The sequence below is a fragment of the Syngnathus scovelli genome, chromosome 3 (assembly GCF_024217435.2).
Source record: "Syngnathus scovelli strain Florida chromosome 3, RoL_Ssco_1.2, whole genome shotgun sequence".
NCBI classification, from domain to species: Eukaryota; Metazoa; Chordata; class Actinopteri; order Syngnathiformes; family Syngnathidae; genus Syngnathus; species Syngnathus scovelli.
In genome coordinates, this window is record NC_090849.1 from 8037151 (window position 1) to 8055759 (window position 18609).

Sequence of the window (18609 nt, forward strand, 5' to 3'; positions counted from 1 at the left end):
AATAGAGGCACTTCCGGTCTAGCTGAGGTCACTTCCGGTTTATTTGGGGTCACTTCCGGTTTAAAAAGGTCACTTCCGGTTTAAAAAGGTCACTTCCGGTTTGATTTGGGGTCACTTCCGGTTTACTTGAGGTCACTTCCGGTTCATTTGGGGTCACTTCCGGTTTGATTTGGGTCACTTCCGGTCTATTTGGGTCACTTCCGGTTTGATTAGAGGCACTTCCGGTCTAGCTGAGGTCACTTCCGGTTTATTTGGGGTCACTTCCGGTTTAAAAAGGTCACTTCCGGTTTAAAAAGGTCACTTCCGGTTTGATTTGGGGTCACTTCCGGTTTACTTGAGGTCACTTCCGGTTCATTTGGGGTCACTTCCGGTTTGATTTGGGTCACTTCCGGTCTATTTGGGTCACTTCCGGTTTGATTAGAGGCACTTCCGGTCTAGCTGAGGTCACCTCCGGTTTATTTGGGGTCACTTCCGGTGTAAAAGGGTCACTTCCGGTTGAAAAAGGTCACTTCCGGTTTGATTTGGGGTCACTTCCGGTTTACCTGAGGTCACTTCCGGTTCATTTGGGGTCAATTCCGGTTTGATTTGGGGCACTTCCAGTTCATTCCGGGTTCATTGGGGCACTTCAGGGTCAATCCAAGATGGCCGCCACTCTGGAAGTGGGGGTCAAGGGTTGAATTGTGGAAGTGGGGGTGAAGGGGGTGAATATGGTAAGCATAAGGTGAACAAAGTGAATAAAGTTGGAATGGGTTGAATCGGTTGAAAAATGTAGAAATTAGAAGGGAAAAACTAAATTTTGGGAAAATTTGGTGTGAATTTCAAAATTGAAAATTTGGAAATTTTGCTAAGTGGGAAGGTGTGGAATAGGTAGGCAAAAGATGAACAGTTGAAAGTTGGAACGAGTTGAATCGGTGGAAAAATGTAGAAAATAGAAGTGAAAAACTAAATTTTGTGAAATTTTGCAAAATTTTGTGCAAATTTTAAAAGTGAAAACGTGAAATTTTTGAATTTGGCAAGTTTGGGAATGTCCCCAATGTGATTTGAATGTGTTGAAATAAGTGAATTTCAAACTGGAACAACAAAAATGTGAAATGTTGAATCTGCCATTAAGAATGAATGGGGAAAAAAATGCCACAAAATCGTGAATTTTGTGAAAACGGAAAATTTTTCGAACAAAAAAAAATGTAAGCAGCCGTGTCATGAATATTTGGAATAAGTGAAAAGTGGAACGGAGTGAATCGGTTGAAGTATGTGGAAGGAGTTAAGCGTCAAAAAAGTGAGCGGAATAAGTAGAATAATAATAATAACTAGAATTTGCAATTCCTGAAGAAATTGCGTGTGAAGGTGAAGAGGTTGAATAAATACTTGGGGAATGCTGCAGAATGATGTTGAAAAGAGTTGAATCGGTTGAAAAATGTAGAAATTACAAGGGAAAAGGAAATTTGGGAAAATTCGGTGTGAATTTCAAAACTGAAAATTTGGAATTTTGGGTAAGTGGGAAGTTGTGGAATAGGTAGGAAAATGATGAACAGTTGAAAGGTGGAATGGGTTGAATAAGTTGAATGGGTTGAATAAGTTGAAAAAAGTAGAAATTAGAGTAGAAAACCAAAATTGAACAGTTGAAAGTTGGAACGAGTTGAATCGGTTAAAAAATGTAGAAGTTAGAGCAAATCTTGAATCCTAATAGAGAATGAATGGGAATTAAAAGAAAAAAAAATTGCACCAAAAGTTTCTGAAATTTGGAACAAAAGGAAAAAAACGGCTTCAGGAGGTTCACTTTTGGGGTTAAAATGTTGAAATGGGTTTAATCGGGCAAAATTTGCAAAAGTTAGCGCAAATGTAGGTATTTAGGGCACTTAATGTTGAAATATGGTCATTTCCGGTTTGATTTGGGTCACTTCCGGTTTGATTAGAGGCACTTCCGGTCTAGCTGAGGTCACTTCCGGTTTATTTGGGGTCACTTCCGGTTTAAAAAGGTCACTTCCGGTTTGATTTGGGGTCACTTCCGGTTTGATTTGGGGTCACTTCCGGTTTACCTGAGGTCACTTCCGGTTCATTTGGGGTCAATTTCGGTTTGATTTGGGGCACTTCCAGTTCATTCCGGGTTCATTGGGGCACTTCAGGGTCAATCCAAGATGGCCGCCACTCTGGAAGTGGGGGTCAAGGGTTGAATTGTGGAAGTGGGGGTGAAGGGGGTGAATATGGTAAGCATAAGGTGAACAAAGTGAATAAAGTTGGAATGGGTTGAATCGGTTGAAAAATGTAGAAATTAGAAGGGAAAAACTAAATTTTGGGAAAATTTGGTGTGAATTTCAAAATTGAAAATTTGGAAATTTTGCTAAGTGGGAAGGTGTGGAATAGGTAGGCAAAAGATGAACAGTTGAAAGTTGGAACGAGTTGAATCGGTGGAAAAATGTAGAAACTAGAAGTGAAAAACTAAATTTTGTGAAATTTTGCAAAATTTTGTGCAAATTTTAAAAGTGAAAACGTGAAATTTTTGAATTTGGCAAGTTTGGGAATGTCCCCAATGTGATTTGAATGTGTTGAAATAAGTGAATTTCAAACTGGAACAACAAAAATGTGAAATGTTGAATCTGCCATTAAGAATGAATGGGGAAAAAAATGCCACAAAATCGTGAATTTTGTGAAAACGGAAAATTTTTCGAACAAAAAAAATGTAAGCAGCCGTGTCATGAATATTTGGAATAAGTGAAAAGTGGAACGGAGTGAATCGGTTGAAGTATGTGGAAGGAGTTAAGCGTCAAAAAAGTGAGCGGAATAAGTAGAATAATAATAATAATAATAATAATAATAATAATAATAAAGGACAGCAATAACAATAGTGTGAAGGTCTTCACCTTCACACTAATAAAGGACAGCAATAACAATAGTGTGAAGGTCTTCACCTTCACACTAACTAGAATTTGCAATTCCTGAAGAAATTGCGTGTGAAGGTGAAGAGGTTGAATAAATACTTGGGGAATGTTGCAGAATGATGTTGAAAAGAGTTGAATCGGTTGAAAAATGTAGAAATTACAAGGGAAAAAGGAAATTTGGGAAAATTGGGTGTGAATTTCAAAATTGAAAATTTGGAATTTTGGGTAAGTGGGAAGTTGTGGAATAGGTAGGAAAATGATGAACAGTTGAAAGGTGGAATGGGTTGAATAAGTTGAAAATGTAGAAATTAGAGTAGAAAAACAAAATTGTAGAGAATTTTTGGTAAGTGGGAAGTTGTGGAATAGGAAGGCAAAAGAGGAACAGTTGAAAGTTGGAACGAGTTGAATCGGTTAAAAAATGTAGAAGTTAGGTCAAATCTTGAATCCTAATAGAGAATGAATGGGAATTAAAAGAAAAAAAAAATGCATCAAAAGTTTCTGAAATTTGGAACTAAAGGAAAAAAACGGCTTCAGGAGGTTCACTTTTGGGGTTAAAATGTTGAAATGGGTTTAATCGGGCAAAATTTGCAAAAGTTAGCGCAAATGTAGGTATTTAGGGCACTTAATGTTGAAATATGGTCATTTCCGGTTTGATTTGGGTCACTTCCGGTTTGATTAGAGGCACTTCCGGTCTAGCTGAGGTCACTTCCGGTTTAAAAAGGTCACTTCCGGTTTAAAAAGGTCACTTCCGGTTTAAAAAGGTCACTTCCGGTTTGATTTGGGGTCACTTCCGGTTTGATTTGGGGTCACTTCCGGTTTACCTAAGGTCACTTCCGGTTTGATTTGAGATACTTCTGGTTCATTCTGGGTTCATTGGGGGCACTTCAGGGTCAATCCAAGATGGCCGCCACACTGGAAGTGGGGTCAAGGGGGTGAATATGGTAAGCATAAGGTGAACAAAGTGAATAAAGTTGGAATGGGTTAGAGTAGAAAAACAAAATTGCAGAAAATTTTTGGTAAGTGGGAAGTTGTGGAATAGGAAGGCAAAAGATGAACAGTTGAAAGTTGGAACGAGTTGAATTGGTTAAAAAATGTAGAAGTTAGAGCAAATCTTGAATCCTAATAAAGAATGAATGGGAATTAAAAGACAAAAAATTGCGCCAAAATTTTTTGAAATTCGGAACAAAAGGAAAAAAAACGGCTTCAGGAGGTTCACTTTTGGGGTTAAAATGTTGAAACGGGTTTAATCGGCCAAAATTTGCAAAAGTTAGCGCAAATATAGGTATTTAGGGCACTTAATGTTGAAATATGGTCACTTCCGGTTTGATTAGAGGCACTTCCGGTCTATTTAGGTCACTTCCGGTTTGATTAGAGGCACTTCCGGTCTAGCTGAGGTCACTTCCGGTTTATTTGGGGTCACTTCCGGTTTAAAAAGGTCACTTCCGGTTTGATTTGGGGTCACTTACGGTTTGATTTGGGGTCACTTCCGGTTTACCTGAGGTCACTTCCGGTTCATTTGGGGTCAATCCCGGTTTGATTTGGGGCACTTCCAGTTCATTCCGGGTTCATTGGGGCACTTCAGGGTCAATCCAAGATGGCCGCCACTCTGGAAGTGGGGGTCAAGGGTTGAATTGTGGAAGTGGGGGTGAAGGTTGGTGAATATGGTAAGCATAAGGTGAACAAAGTGAATAAAGTTGGAATGGGTTGAATAGGTTGAAAAATGTAGAAATTAGAAGGGAAAAACTAAATTTTGGGAAAATTTGGTGTGAATTTCAAAATTGAAAATTTGGAAATTTTGCTAAGTGGGAAGGTGTGGAATAGGTAGGCAAAAGATGAACAGTTGAAAGTTGGAACGAGTTGAATCGGTGGAAAAATGTAGAAACTAGAAGTGAAAAACTAAATTTTGTGAAATTTTGCAAAATTTTGTGCAAATTTTAAAAGTGAAAACGTGAAATTTTTGAATTTGGCAAGTTTGGGAATGTCCCCAATGTGATTTGAATGTGTTGAAATAAGTGAATTTCAAACTGGAACAACAAAAATGTGAAATGTTGAATCTGCCATTAAGAATGAATGGGGAAAAAAATGCCACAAAATCGTGAATTTTGTGAAAACGGAAATTTTTTCGAACAAAAAAAATGTAAGCAGCCGTGTCATGAATATTTGGAATAAGTGAAAAGTGGAACGGAGTGAATCGGTTGAAGTATGTGGAAGGAGTTAAGCGTCAAAAAAGTGAGCGGAATAAGTAGAATAATAATAATAAAGGACAGCAATAACAATAGTGTGAAGGTCTTCACCTTCACACTAATAAAGGACAGCAATAACAATAGTGTGAAGGTCTTCACCTTCACACTAATAAAGGACAGCAATAACAATAGTGTGAAGGTCTTCACCTTCACAGTAATAAAGGACAGCAATAACAATAGTGTGAAGGTCTTCACCTTCACACTAATAATAATAATAATAATAAAGGACAGCAATAACAATAGTGTGAAGGTCTTCACCTTCACACTAATAATAATAATAATAATAAAGGACAGCAATAACAATAGTGTGAAGGTCTTCACCTTCACACTAATAAAGGACAGCAATAACAATAGTGTGAAGGTCTTCACCTTCACACTAATAATAAAGGACAGCAATAACAATAGTGTGAAGGTCTTCACCTTCACACTAATAAAGGACAGCAATAACAATAGTGTGAAGGTCTTCACCTTCACACTAATAATAATAAAGGACAGCAATAACAATAGTGTGAAGGTCTTCACCTTCACACTAATAAAGGACAGCAATAACAATAGTGTGAAGGTCTTCACCTTCACACTAATAATAATAAAGGACAGCAATAACAATAGTGTGAAGGTCTTCACCTTCACACTAATAATAATAATAAAGGACAGCAATAACAATAGTGTGAAGGTCTTCACCTTCACACTAATAATAATAAAGGACAGCAATAACAATAGTGTGAAGGTCTTCACCTTCACACTAATAAAGGACAGCAATAACAATAGTGTGAAGGTCTTCACCTTCACACTAATAATAATAATAAAGGACAGCAATAACAATAGTGTGAAGGTCTTCACCTTCACACTAATAATAATAAAGGACAGCAATAACAATAGTGTGAAGGTCTTCACCTTCACACTAATAAAGGACAGCAATAACAATAGTGTGAAGGTCTTCACCTTCACACTAATAAAGGACAGCAATAACAATAGTGTGAAGGTCTTCACCTTCACACTAATAATAATAATAAAGGACAGCAATAACAATAGTGTGAAGGTCTTCACCTTCACACTAATAATAATAAAGGACAGCAATAACAATAGTGTGAAGGTCTTCACCTTCACACTAATAATAAAGGACAGCAATAACAATAGTGTGAAGGTCTTCACCTTCACACTAATAATAATAGAGAATGGTGTAGAATAACATATGTGTGAAGGCCATCGCCTTCACACAATAATAGAGAATGGTGTAGAATAACATATGTGTGAAGGCCATCGCCTTCACACAATAATAGAGAATGTTTTTTTTAAAAACAGCAATAACAATAATGTGAAGGTCTTCACCTTCGCACTAATAATAATAATAATTATTATTATTTTTAATAATTATTAAATTATTAAATAACAATAGTGTGAAGGTCTTCACCTTCACACTAATAATAAAGGACAGGAATAACAATAGTGTGAAGGTTTTCACCTTCACACTAATAATAATAAAGTAGAATAACAATGTGTGAAGGCCTTCGCCTTCACACAATAATAAAGGACAGCAATAACAATAGTGTGAAGGTTTTTTTCACCTTCACACTAATAATAAAGGACAGCAATAACAATAGTGTGAAGATCTTCACCTTCACACTAATAAAGGACAGCAATAACAATAGTGTGAAGGTCTTCACCTTCACACTACTAATAATAGAGAATGGTGTAGAATAACGTGTGAAGGCCATGCCTTCAGACAATTAATGCACGCGTTCGTCAGCGCATTTCCTCAAAGGTAGTTCTCAAAGAAATCCAGCAGATGACACTCTTCAAAGTGTATCTAAGGCTTCGTAGCAGCGTTTCGAGTTTTGGGCAGTTGTGTTTAAGTGATGCATTGGTTCATGCGGCATCGAAATTGCTATCACTAGAAATTTCTCGTAATAATAATAATTTCGTCCGTGTTTCCGCCGAAATACCACAATCCGATTTCCACAAAACAGGCAACCACAATATTTGGCCTCACTGTACAGTCTCCTAGCCAATCATATAATGTAGCGTCATCAAAAAGCGCAGGCTTCCGAGTCGATCTGACCACCCGAGTAGATTTGGTTGCCAGGTGTCTTGACACTGGTTTCTAAACTGGGAAAGACAGTATTTGAGGAAGTCGAGTGAGCGTACCGCTGATGCTGCAATTTGGGTAGGAACTGAAACCACGTAACCAATTGTTTCCGAACGACGTTGATAACAGAGACGCTACGGTCGCGCATTTAAATGTTGGTCAGATTTTCAATAATTTTGACTATCTCGGTGGACCCTTTAGCGTTGACTCTACAATGAGCGCCATGCGAACCGTCCTCAGCATGACCGGCATGGTTGCGTTGTTGGGTGTCGGCTATGGGACGTGGGCCCTTATTGTTCCTGGGGAAGAGAGGAGAAAAGAAATAATCAAGGTGACTTCACAGTGTCATAATTGCTGTTATGTGTTTCAAGAAACGTCATAGTTACATTACACCGTAATAACCTGTTGTGGATTTGACAACGAACTAAAATCTGTTCAGAATTGATATTTAATGTTGTTGGCAGCTAGCTCCATGAACAGAATCTGTACAAATTAAATGAGTTATATCATGCTGTTAAAGCGCTCCACAGTTTTGTGTGTGTGTGTGTGTGTGTGTGTGTGTGTGTGTGTGTGTGTGTGTGTGCGCGCGTTCGTGTGCTCGTGTGTGTGTGCGCGTGCGTGTGTGCGTATCAGGATGCTGGTCTTTCAAGGAGAGAGGCCAATTTCGGTCTACATCATAAAATGTGTCAGTTTATTTACCTGCTGCTCGGTAAGGACAAAAACTGTGATAGAAGTTAGAAAGAGTCCGAGAAGTCAGTCTCCAAACACAAGCAGCTACAAAAAGAACTCACCAGAAATAGAATGTCGATTTGTGGCTAGTCGTTTTTAACAAAGAAATAGCGAAGATTATTTGGAAAGTCTCCGGTTGGTTCAACTCTGAACAGAATGAAAATTAATAAATGCTCCCACAGATGTTTACACCAAAAGATTGCTGTCCTCGCTCATTTCGCTGTCAATCATTAAGGGATTCAGCCTGGCCGGACGAGGCTAGCACACTGCCCCAAAGAGACGCTAGGCGTCCGATGCCCAGCATTTATCGTCTCGTTTAGCTGCACTCTGCTTCCCAATTGAACTTGGTGGACGCCCAGCGTCTACACTGTTTAAAGCACTGTCAAGATGTGGGAATGAGTGAGAGGAAAGCCACGTCGTGACCAGTGATAAGAAGCTGATTCTGAACAAAAGTTATTTAGTCAATGACATTTACCGTATTTTTCGGACTATAAGTCGCTCCGGAGTTGCACCAGCCATAAAATGCATAATAAAGAAGAAAAACATATATTAGTCGCACCGGAGTACAAGTCACATTATTGGGAGAGCTTTATTTGACAAAATCCAACACTAAGAACAGACATGAACAGGCAATAACAGGCTAAACGATATGGTATGCTAACGTTACATAAGCACAAATGTGGAGCTGAGAACGTTCCTGACGTAACATTAACAGTTATTCAAAAAACTATAACATAAATAACGTATTTATCAAATAATTAAATCCATCGAAATCTTCGTCCTTTGTGTAAACAACGCCGCTTTTGACCCCGGAAGTGCATGCGGCAATGACGTCAGACTCATTGTCAGCTGCACTTCAAATCATTCCACAGGTCCATATAACTATATATATAAACTATATAGCAAATAACTATAACAATTTTATCGAACCATCCGCGTCACTCCAAATCATTAAATCCATCGAAATCTTCGTCCTCCGTGTCACTTTAAAAAAAAATAAAAAAACAGCTGGTTACTCCAGAAGTACGTCAGACTGGTCATCAGTTGGGGCTCCTATTATTTCACAGATCTATATAACTATATTGTAGCGTTACCAAAGTACCAGGCAAGTCGTGGGTTTGGTAACGGGCTTTTTATTTCACAAAACAAGAGTTCAACGCAGTGTGTGCAGCCTCACTCTAATAAAGTGCCCGGGATCACTCTTTCCGTCCCCCCCCCCCCCCCCTTGCTGCCTTCATGGCCTCCCTATGCAATTGGAAACTACTGAACTATAACAATATACAAGTTGCTACACTAAACTATATATCAAATAACTATGACATAAATAATGTTATTGAACCATCCCTGTCACTCCAAATCATTAAATCCGTCGAAATTTTCATCCTCTGTGTTAATCTCTGTCCTCTGTGTTATAAACAACTCCTGATTCCGGAAGTCAGTGAATGGATTCAGACTCATTGTCAGTTGCGGTTCCAATTATTCCACAGGTCTAGTGCGACCTCATGCAGTTTAAAGTGGAAATAACATGTGAAGTGATCAACTATACTAGTAAGTAAGTAAGTAATGTGATGTAAGTAAAATGATCAAGTAATAATAATAATAATAATCAAGTCTTAAAAATTTCACATGTAAGTCGCTCCTGATTATAAGTTGCACCCTCGGCCAAACTATTAAAAAAATGTGACTTATAGTCCGGAAAATACGGTACACACAACAGTATATATTTGATCACTTATTTTTTGACACTATAGGGGAAGCTGAGCTTCCCTTGCAGTCTTAGAGCAATTGTCTCTGGTATGTCTTTCTGTCTGTCTGTCTGTCTGTATGTATGTATGTATGTATGTATGTATGTATGTACATATGTATGTACAAAACGGATTTGGTTGAAGTTGGGAAATTGTGTAAAATGTAAATAAATCCAAAATACAACGATTTGAAAATCTTTCTCAACCCCTATTCAATTGAATACATTACAAAGAGAACATATTTAATGTTCAAACTGATAAACTTAATTGTTTTTTTGCCAAATAATAATTAACTTTAAATTTCATGGCTGCAACACTTCCAGTAGAAGTTGGGAAAGGTGGCAAAAAATACAGAGAAAGCTGAGAAAAGCTCATCAAACACCTATTTGGAACATCCCACATGTGATCAGGCTAATTGTGTACCATGATTGGGTATAAAAGGAGCCTCCCCAAACATGCTCAGTCATTCACAAGCAAGGATGGGGCGAGGTTCACCACTTAATCCACAACTACGTGAGACAATAGTTGAACAGTTTAAGAACAACATTTCTCAAAGCAAAATTGCAAGGAATTTAGGGTTTTCAACATATATGGTCCATAATATCATCAAAAGTTTCAGAGAATCTGGTGAAATTACTGCACATAAGCACCACGGCCGGAAACCAAGACTGAATGACTGTGACCTTCGATCCCTCTGCCTTAAAAACCAACATGAGTGTGTAAAGGATATCACCAAATGGGCTCAAGAAAATTTCAGAAAACCACTGTCAGTAAATACAGTTCATCACTACATCAGTAGGTGCCGGTTAAAACTCTACCATGCAAATCCAAAGCCGTTTATGAACAACATCCGGAAACGCCGCCGGGTTCTCTGGGCTCGAGCTCATGTAAAATGGACTGATGTACAATGAAAAAGTATTTTGTGGTCTGATGAGTCCACTTTTCAAATTGTTTTTGGAAACACTGGACGTTGTGTCGGCGGCTCGGTGGCGCACTGGGTAGCACGTCCGCCTCACAGTTAGGAGGGTGCGGGTTCGATTCCACCTCCGGCCCTCCCTGTGTGGAGTTTGCATGTTCTCCCCGGGCCCGCGTGGGTTTTCTCCGGGCACTTTCCTCCCACATTCCAAAAACATGCTTGGTAGGCCGATTGAAGACTCCAAATTGTCCCTAGGTGTGAGTGTGAGTGCGATTGGTTGTCTGTCTCTGTGTGCCCTGCGATTGGCTGGCAACCAGTTCAGGGTGTCCCCCGCCTACTGCCCGATGACGGCTGGGATAGGCTCCAGCACGCCCGCGACCCCCGTGGGGACTAAGCGGTTCAGAAAATGGATGGATGGATGGATGGACGTTGTGTCCTCCAGACCAAAGAGGAAGCAGACCATCCGGACTGTTATCAATGCAAAGTTCAAAAGCCAACATCTGTGATGGTATGGGGATGCATTAGTTCCCATGGCATTGGTGACTTACATTTCTGTGAAGGCAACATAAATGCTGAAAAGTACATACAGATTTTGGAGCAACATATGCTGTCGTCTGTCCCAGCGACGTCTTTTTCAAGGTGATGTAACGAAGTGGTAAACATGCCCATTCCCAACTTCTACTACACGTGTTGCAGCCATGAAATTCTAAGTTAATTATTTTTTGAAATATAAAATAAAGTTTGAGTTTGAGCATTAAATATGTTGTCTTTGTAGTGTATTCATTTGAATATAGGTTGAAAAGGATTTTCAAATCATTGTATTTTGTTTTTATTTACATTTTACACAATTTCCCAACTTCAACAGAATCCGGTTTGTATGTATGCATATATACTTATACATAGATACACACTGTGTGTGCTTATACGTATAATAATTAATAATTTTTAGGCAAGTTAATTTAGTTTTTGAACAACTACAGTACTCTCGGTCAACCAAAATGTTAATATACCTCAAATTTGAATATATATGAATATACGCATGTGTCTTTTGAATCCCAGAATCTGCCTGAGTCAAACCCTGTGAGAATGGAAGAGACAAGGAAACGAAATGCTCTACTAATGCAGAAACTCAAGGAGGCTGCTGAAACCAATGAAAATGTTGCAAGAGGAATGGGAGGATCTGCAAAATAGACTACCCCATTTTTGACCTGTTGTAACGCTGCTGAAATCTACAGCTGCATGGCAATCAGTACAAATGTAAATTGATTGTTCTACCAGTACCAGTGTTCAGTAGGGAACATTTGATCAGTAGGCCTTCATTAAAACTCTTGACAAATGTGTGATATACACTGTGTTCCAAATTACCATGCTAATAGGATTTAAGTTAAATTAACTAAAAAACTTTTTGCATGTTTTTTTCATGTCCAGGGATGAGAATTTTCCGCGGATCTGCGGATTTCTGTGTTTTTTTTCCGTCAAAAGTATTTTTATGAATCGTGTAAATCCGTTGAGAAAATATTTTTTTTCTATATGGGGGAAGCGGCCGGCTAGCTGGCCGGGCAACGTTAGCCTCGGCGACTCTCGGGGGCATTCCCCCGCCCGCCACGGCAGCGTATAACCCCCCCCCCCAGCGCTACTTTTCCGTGCTTTTTCACATTTGCCATTCTCATCCCTGCATGTCTGTTCAGATCACTGAACTTGATTATCAGACGAGTTTGATAATTTCTTTCCCATCCACCATCCATTTCCTGTACTGATAGTTAAAATTGCGGGTAAGATGGACCCTATCCCAATGGGAGGCATGCTACACCCTGGACCAGGGTCATAGCCATAATTGCAGAAGTTGGGAGGACATAGTTATTGTTCAATATAAAAACTTTTATGAGCAAGTGATTAAAGGAATGGGGTCGAAATACAAAAAGTCCTGCCTAGCTACAAAAACAGATATGCTCAAACCTCATTGAATAAAGTACATAAGCAGACAAGTATATTCACATATTAAATCAATAAAAGAAACATTTTAAGCATAGTATAATTATACCTGCACACCAAACCAACAAAGAAGACATAACTATCCATCCATCCATCCATTTTCTGAACCGCTTAGTCCCCACGGGGGTCGCGGGCGTGCTGGAGCCTATCCCAGCAGTCATCGGGCAGTAGGCGGGGGACACCCTGAACTGGTTGCCAGCCAATCGCAGGGCACACAGAGACAGACAACCAATCGCACTCGCACTCACACCTAGGGACAATTTGGAGTCTTCAATCGGCCTACCAAGCATGTTTTTGGAATGTGGGAGGAAACCGGAGTGCCCGGAGAAAACCCACGCGGGCCCGGGGAGAACATGCAAACTCCACACAGGGAGGGCCGGAGGTGGAATCGAACCCGCACCCTCCTAACTGTGAGGCGGACGTGCTACCCAGTGCGCCACCGAGCCGCCAAGAAGACATAACTATACATTATATACTGTATAGTTATACTATACAGGTTTTTATAACTTCATGATCTGATATTTATTTCTGTGCACTTTTAAATAAATGTTTGTTGATATATTGCCTGAATAGCATAACGACCCTTAAGGAACTATTTAATTCATGCCTGATGTTATTCTAAATCACGGACATTGCTCAAGGTGTCTAAGAATGTTCTGTACTTGATTATATCTTATGTTTTGATTAATGCTTGATGTGACGTTGTAATTTGCCTAATGCGAGACGCCAGCCCTGGATTACAATTGAATGTTCTGGACAGAAGGAAAATATTTTAACTAACAATGAAAAGATATGGTTGGAAGCATGATTAAAGTAAGAATGTGACAAAGTTAGCAAATACATGGAGTGTCAAAAGAACAAACAAACAAATGCATGGTAAGTGGTGAGTAAGAACTTTGCATAGTCAGGGAACATTAACGATTTGATGATGTCACACTCAAAACTTCACATAAGTCCGTACAAAATGACAAAAGTGGAAGGATGATGAATGGACAAGGTGCGACAGTGTGTATGTGCAAGAATAGAGGAAAATGTTTACGGGAAGGTCACTTGGAGATAAAACCAGCAGAGGTGCCAGAGGGAGAATGCCAGGAGGAAGACAGCGAAGAAAAGGCGATCGCCAAGGCCGAAAGACGGGAAGGAAAACAACAGCCCCCACCAAGTCAAACACACCGAATCGCCCTTAATCAGCACCCAACCCCACGGAACCAGCTCTGACCGAACCAGCATCTACTCCCATGGAATCAAACTCCCCTGCGAACTTGCCCCACCCCAAAGACTCATCACCCATCAAACTTGGCCCACACCGGCATGTGCAACTGAATATACAGGACTGAAAATTAGTGTTAGATAAATTGTATATATATGTTATCATGCGTTCCCTAATGAGTACTTATTAATAAAGTTATTGCACAGAATGCTTGCTGTTTCGCCTTGCAGACATCACCCAGTCCACAACAAGTCAAACGATGCTGTCTGGAGCTTCCTGACCTTCTACACCTCTGGGAATCCAAGAAAGTTGTTGATAGCTCAGTCTATTTTGTTGATGTCTGCACATGTCATTTTGTCTTTGCACTCTTTTCACATGACTTCTTTTTGTTTCACATAGCATTTTGTCCTTGCACTCTTTCCGTTTCTCATGGCATCCTGTCTGCGACTTCTAGTTTCACATAGAATCTCCCTTCTTCTCTCATCAGACAAAGCCCACGCTTTCCCACCCCCACCTATCAGGGGCTAGTCTCACATTGTAGGTAGGGCATTCCTAAATAAAAAGAGAGGAGTGTAAACAGACCTTTAGTGTAGTCGGATTGCTGTAAGTCTGAATGCACTCCTCGCGAGAAAAGACTCAACATTCTGCCTCACTGGTTTTGTCTGCTGATCCTTTTGCTGATTTTGAACCTAACAATTAGAATATTGTGATAAACTTCTTTATTTTCTGTAATACAATTAAAAAAACAAAGATAAACATTCTGGATTCATTACAAATCAACTGAAATATTGCAAGCCTTTTATTATTTTAATATTGCTGATTATGGCATACAGCTTAAGAAAACTTAAATATCCTTTCTTAAAATATTAGAATATCATGAAAAGGTATACTAGTAGGGTATTCAACTAATCACTCGAATTGTCTAATTAACTTGAAACACCTGCAAGGGTTTCCTGAGCCTTGAAAAACACTCAGCTTGGTTCAGTAAACTAAATCACAAGTATGGGGAAGACTGCTGATCTGACTGCTGTCCAGAGGACCATCATTGACACCCTCCATCAGGAGGGTAAGACACAAAAAGAAATTTCTCAAAGAGCAAATCCAACATGATCATTCCTTGCATTCAACTTCTTTTCTCCATTGTGACCAAAGATCAAACTGCAGTTGAGGTGAAACACAATGACAGAAAATGACTAGCAAGATAAATTATTGACAAATAGCAACACTGAACACAAAAGATTGTAAATTATTTTTGCCCTAACAATTCAAGCTAGATTTTGCTTGTGTTGCAGGTACTCATTTGTAGTCTCTAAATGCCTCACAGGCCAAAAACGCTCGATACGACTCTTTCCCACTCGGTCCACCAAAGTGTTCAGTGAATACTACCACAACCGGAACCAACCACACTAGGCGGTAGCTCTGTTCTGCCACCTCAAAAGGGGGAGCATGGAACAAAACCCAACTGGACTCAAACAGGAATTTCTCCAATTATTCTCCTGTACTAGACCACAACACACACATACACACCTACACGTAGACACACACGCACACACATATATAAACCATAGCTTTTGTGACATGACACACTGCTGTTCCGGAGCATCATATCCGGGTTAGGTTTACAGCGAGTGACATTGCTTTGTGATTTGGAGCTTGGAAAACGACCATCAGAAGGCACGTGAATTAATGCAGGAAGAGGCGTAGCATCCCATTTGGCGGACCAGGCTATTGTGCACTGTTAAAAGTGAAATTGAAACATTTGTTTGTGATTTTATTTTTTTCAACGTGATTTTTAATAATTTCATATGTTCAGAATTAATCTGTTACATAAAAAACTATTCATTTAAATATTTTGGTCCGATACACCCGCCCTCCTCCTGTTGTAGGACCTCCATTACATTCTTGCTTGGGGCCCCCGGGGATCCCTGTTTTGCCACTGGTTGCAGGTCCAAGCCACTGAGTTTGACGGTAGAGAATGACAAGATTTTTTTTTTGTGAGGGCGCTCCCTCTGCTGTTACTCCTTCATAGTTGTTTCAGCGATGCACAAAAGTGGCTGGAATGCTGCATTACAGTTTTTATTGCTTGCTTTGACCTGTTTGAAGAAACTAGGAACCTCTCAGTCTTTGTCATCACCATCTCAGCAGAGCAGAAGACACCTCATGTAAATATGTTAACCCATTCTCATTGTATGAATACAGTTTTCCCACCCTTTTGCAAAACAGTTAACACAGACATCATTCAAGAAATTCAAATTCCATTGTTTTAGCTGTGGTTACAGAACAGCAACTATAAGTATGCTCCAAGCTCTTAGAAACTCCCTGAACAGTATGCAATCACTAAAAGTCAAAGTCAAAGTCAGCTTTATTGTCAATTTCTCCACATGCCAAAGACACACAAAGAAACCGAAATTTCGTTCCCCCCTATCCCACGGTGACAAGACATGGCTCACAACAGACAAACAAGTAACAAGTATAACAAAAGCGTGCTGAATAAATAATGAATAAATAACACAACAATAAATAAATAAATAAGAGGAGCAGAAAAAAAAGGAGCAAGTGCGCGTACAGCAGACATTCCCGAAAATAGCGCAACAGTGCCACACGCTACGCAAAAGGGGGTAGCGAGTTCAGGGCCCTAACAGCCTGGGGAAAGAAGCTGTTGGCAAGTCTGGTGGTGCGGGAGCGCAGGCTCCTGTACCTCTTCCCAGAGGGCAGAAGGTCAAACAAACAAAAAGCACCTATCTGACACTTCTTCACAATTTTTTCAATTTGTAACCAGTCTTCAGACCTGTGTTGTTCTTTGCAAGCATGGATCGCATGGATCGAGTAGGTCTAAGGCAGATGAGAGGTAGAGTGAGAGTAGTAGTAGAGGGGTCAGAGGAAGAGGAGTTTGTGTGTGAGGTGAAGGTATACCCATAAGGGCTCAGAAGAAGAGACAGAAGAGTATCACTCTAGAATAATGCATAAGACCTTGATGTAGAATAATGCATAAGACCTTGATGTCTATTGTATGTAAATAAGGTAGGGGTCATAAAATTTAATGGCCTTTCATGGCACCATAAATCAACCCCCTTTTGGATTGGGAGGGGGGGCATGTGCACCAGTCTGGCGGGCGCCAAGATAGCGTCAGTTGAGACGACACCATCTTTGGCTGTCGCCATTTTGGTTTGCTGGCGCCATTTTTGGATGGGGACATGTATGGGCATGTATAGGGCCTGTATGTTTGTGAAACAGAGCAGAGAAGTGATACACCTGAGCTAGATTTGCTATCAACCAGTGCGTCTAGGGTCAAGGGGGGAGTTTTGTTGAAAAAAGGGGGGTCAAGGGGGGAGTTTTGTTGAAAAAGACGCATCTGAAGGAGATAGTCAAGGTGTTGTTGCATCTAATTTGACATACAATAGTTTATGGGGGTCTCAGAGTTGTCTGTGTAACTTTGTTGCAAAAGGCATCTAATTTGACATACAATAGCTTGTGGGGCCACCGCTAGTTGAGTCATGAGAGTCAACATTATTGGCTCCGAGTTGTCTGCGTGTAACTTTGTTGAAAAAGACATCTGAAGGAGAAAGTTTAACATACAATAGTTTCAGCTGAGATCGAGTCACTAAAACGTCGTTAATAAGCTGACGAAGTTATCTGAAAGAGACTGACTGTTGGGATCATTTGATTTTGGAGGGAGACAGATGAAGGCCTCTGAAGGCCTTATATTTCAGTATATTTGATATGCCTCCAGCATATTATGTATGTTACAATTTGTTTAGTTTTTATGAAAGTTGCCCAAGTTAAAAACATGTCCTGACTAAAAACACGTGATACACAGAGGTGTGGTTTGAGAGAAGGGGGTGGACCTGTTGGAGCTATATTACAGCAGAGTATCGAGCGGCTAGTTCACAGAAAAGACCTAAGGTCAAGCTTTGGTGTTAAACTGCAAACCTGAAGCTCAAATCATGATAGCGGAAACACCGGTCAGTATTCGTATTGGCCGTAAGGGTCGTGATGGCTTGTTAGACGCACCTAGGAAGAAACATATGTATCTAAAGCGTATGCAACAGCCTCCTACAGAAAAACTTGAGCAGAACTGGTATCTAACGCCGGAGACTCTGTGGGGATTTAAATTTTTTTATGAGGTCGGCGAGCTATCTTTCTTCATGAGAAACCAAGGGGGCTCTGGACCAAAAAACGACTGTGAGCCAGCCAGCACGTATGGTTCGTTGAACTCAAATGACTGGGGTGTTTTAAATCAACTCCTACCCGAGGTTTTGACTGAATTTCTCGATGAATACAGATTAGAAGGTGAGCTGAATGTAACATGGGTTTCAAGAATTACAGCCAGCGGAAGATGTTTTTTCCGGCTTAAAGGTTCTCCTCAAACTGTTGATGGGACAGAAGATGAAGAGCTAATCAATCTACTGTATCTGACGCTAGAAGTGTTTAATAGCGAAGGTGGAGTTTTTCAAACAATAGTGAATGTACCATTAACAGAATGGTATAAACCACATATGTCAGAGTCAAGGCCCGCGGGCCACATCCGGCCCGCGAGAAGGTTTTGTACGGCCCCTGGGATGATCTTGATTTATTATTAGAACCGGCCCGCAGACCGCAGCAAAACGGCAGCCCGCAGATATTTCACACGTACCGATACTACATTTCCCACAATGCAACGGTGAAGCACCGAGCAGTAGGCTGCTTGATTTCAGTGTTTATTAGCAAAGCAGTCGTCAGCATAACTGTAAAATTAACCCCCAGATACCCATCATAAATGGCAAAAAGGAAGGTGGACACTGAGAACCGGGGGTTTCAAACAAGGTGGGAGTC

The 18609-nt window shown here is 40.2% G+C and overlaps 2 protein-coding genes across 2 annotated transcripts; both read left to right on the plus strand.

The window, feature by feature from the left end:
- Positions 1–494: 494 nt before the first annotated feature.
- LOC125965722 (uncharacterized) lies at positions 495–6700 on the plus strand. Its single transcript, XM_068650177.1, has 2 exons — positions 495–2844; positions 2955–6700. Exon 2 carries the CDS (start codon positions 5079–5081, stop codon positions 6306–6308), a length of 1230 nt encoding a protein of 409 aa, XP_068506278.1. The 5' UTR covers positions 495–2844; positions 2955–5078; the 3' UTR covers positions 6309–6700.
- Positions 6701–7125: 425 nt separating this feature from the next.
- On the plus strand, positions 7126–11942 carry uqcc3 (ubiquinol-cytochrome c reductase complex assembly factor 3). The gene is made up of 3 exons (XM_049716596.1): positions 7126–7283; positions 7407–7536; positions 11655–11942. The coding sequence occupies exons 1-3, from the start codon at positions 7270–7272 to the stop codon at positions 11784–11786; spliced, it is 276 nt and encodes a 91-aa protein (XP_049572553.1). The 5' UTR covers positions 7126–7269; the 3' UTR covers positions 11787–11942.
- Positions 11943–18609: the final 6667 nt, after the last annotated feature.

Excerpts from the sequence above, each read along its gene's own strand:
- LOC125965722 (XM_068650177.1), top strand. The coding sequence starts at position 5,079 with ATGTGGAAGGAGTTAAGCGTCAAAAAAGTGAGCGGAATAAGTAGAATA.
- uqcc3 (XM_049716596.1), top strand. Across the intron at positions 7,537-11,654 it reads GGAGAAAAGAAATAATCAAG|AATCTGCCTGAGTCAAACCC; the intron begins GTGACTTCACAG and ends TTTGAATCCCAG.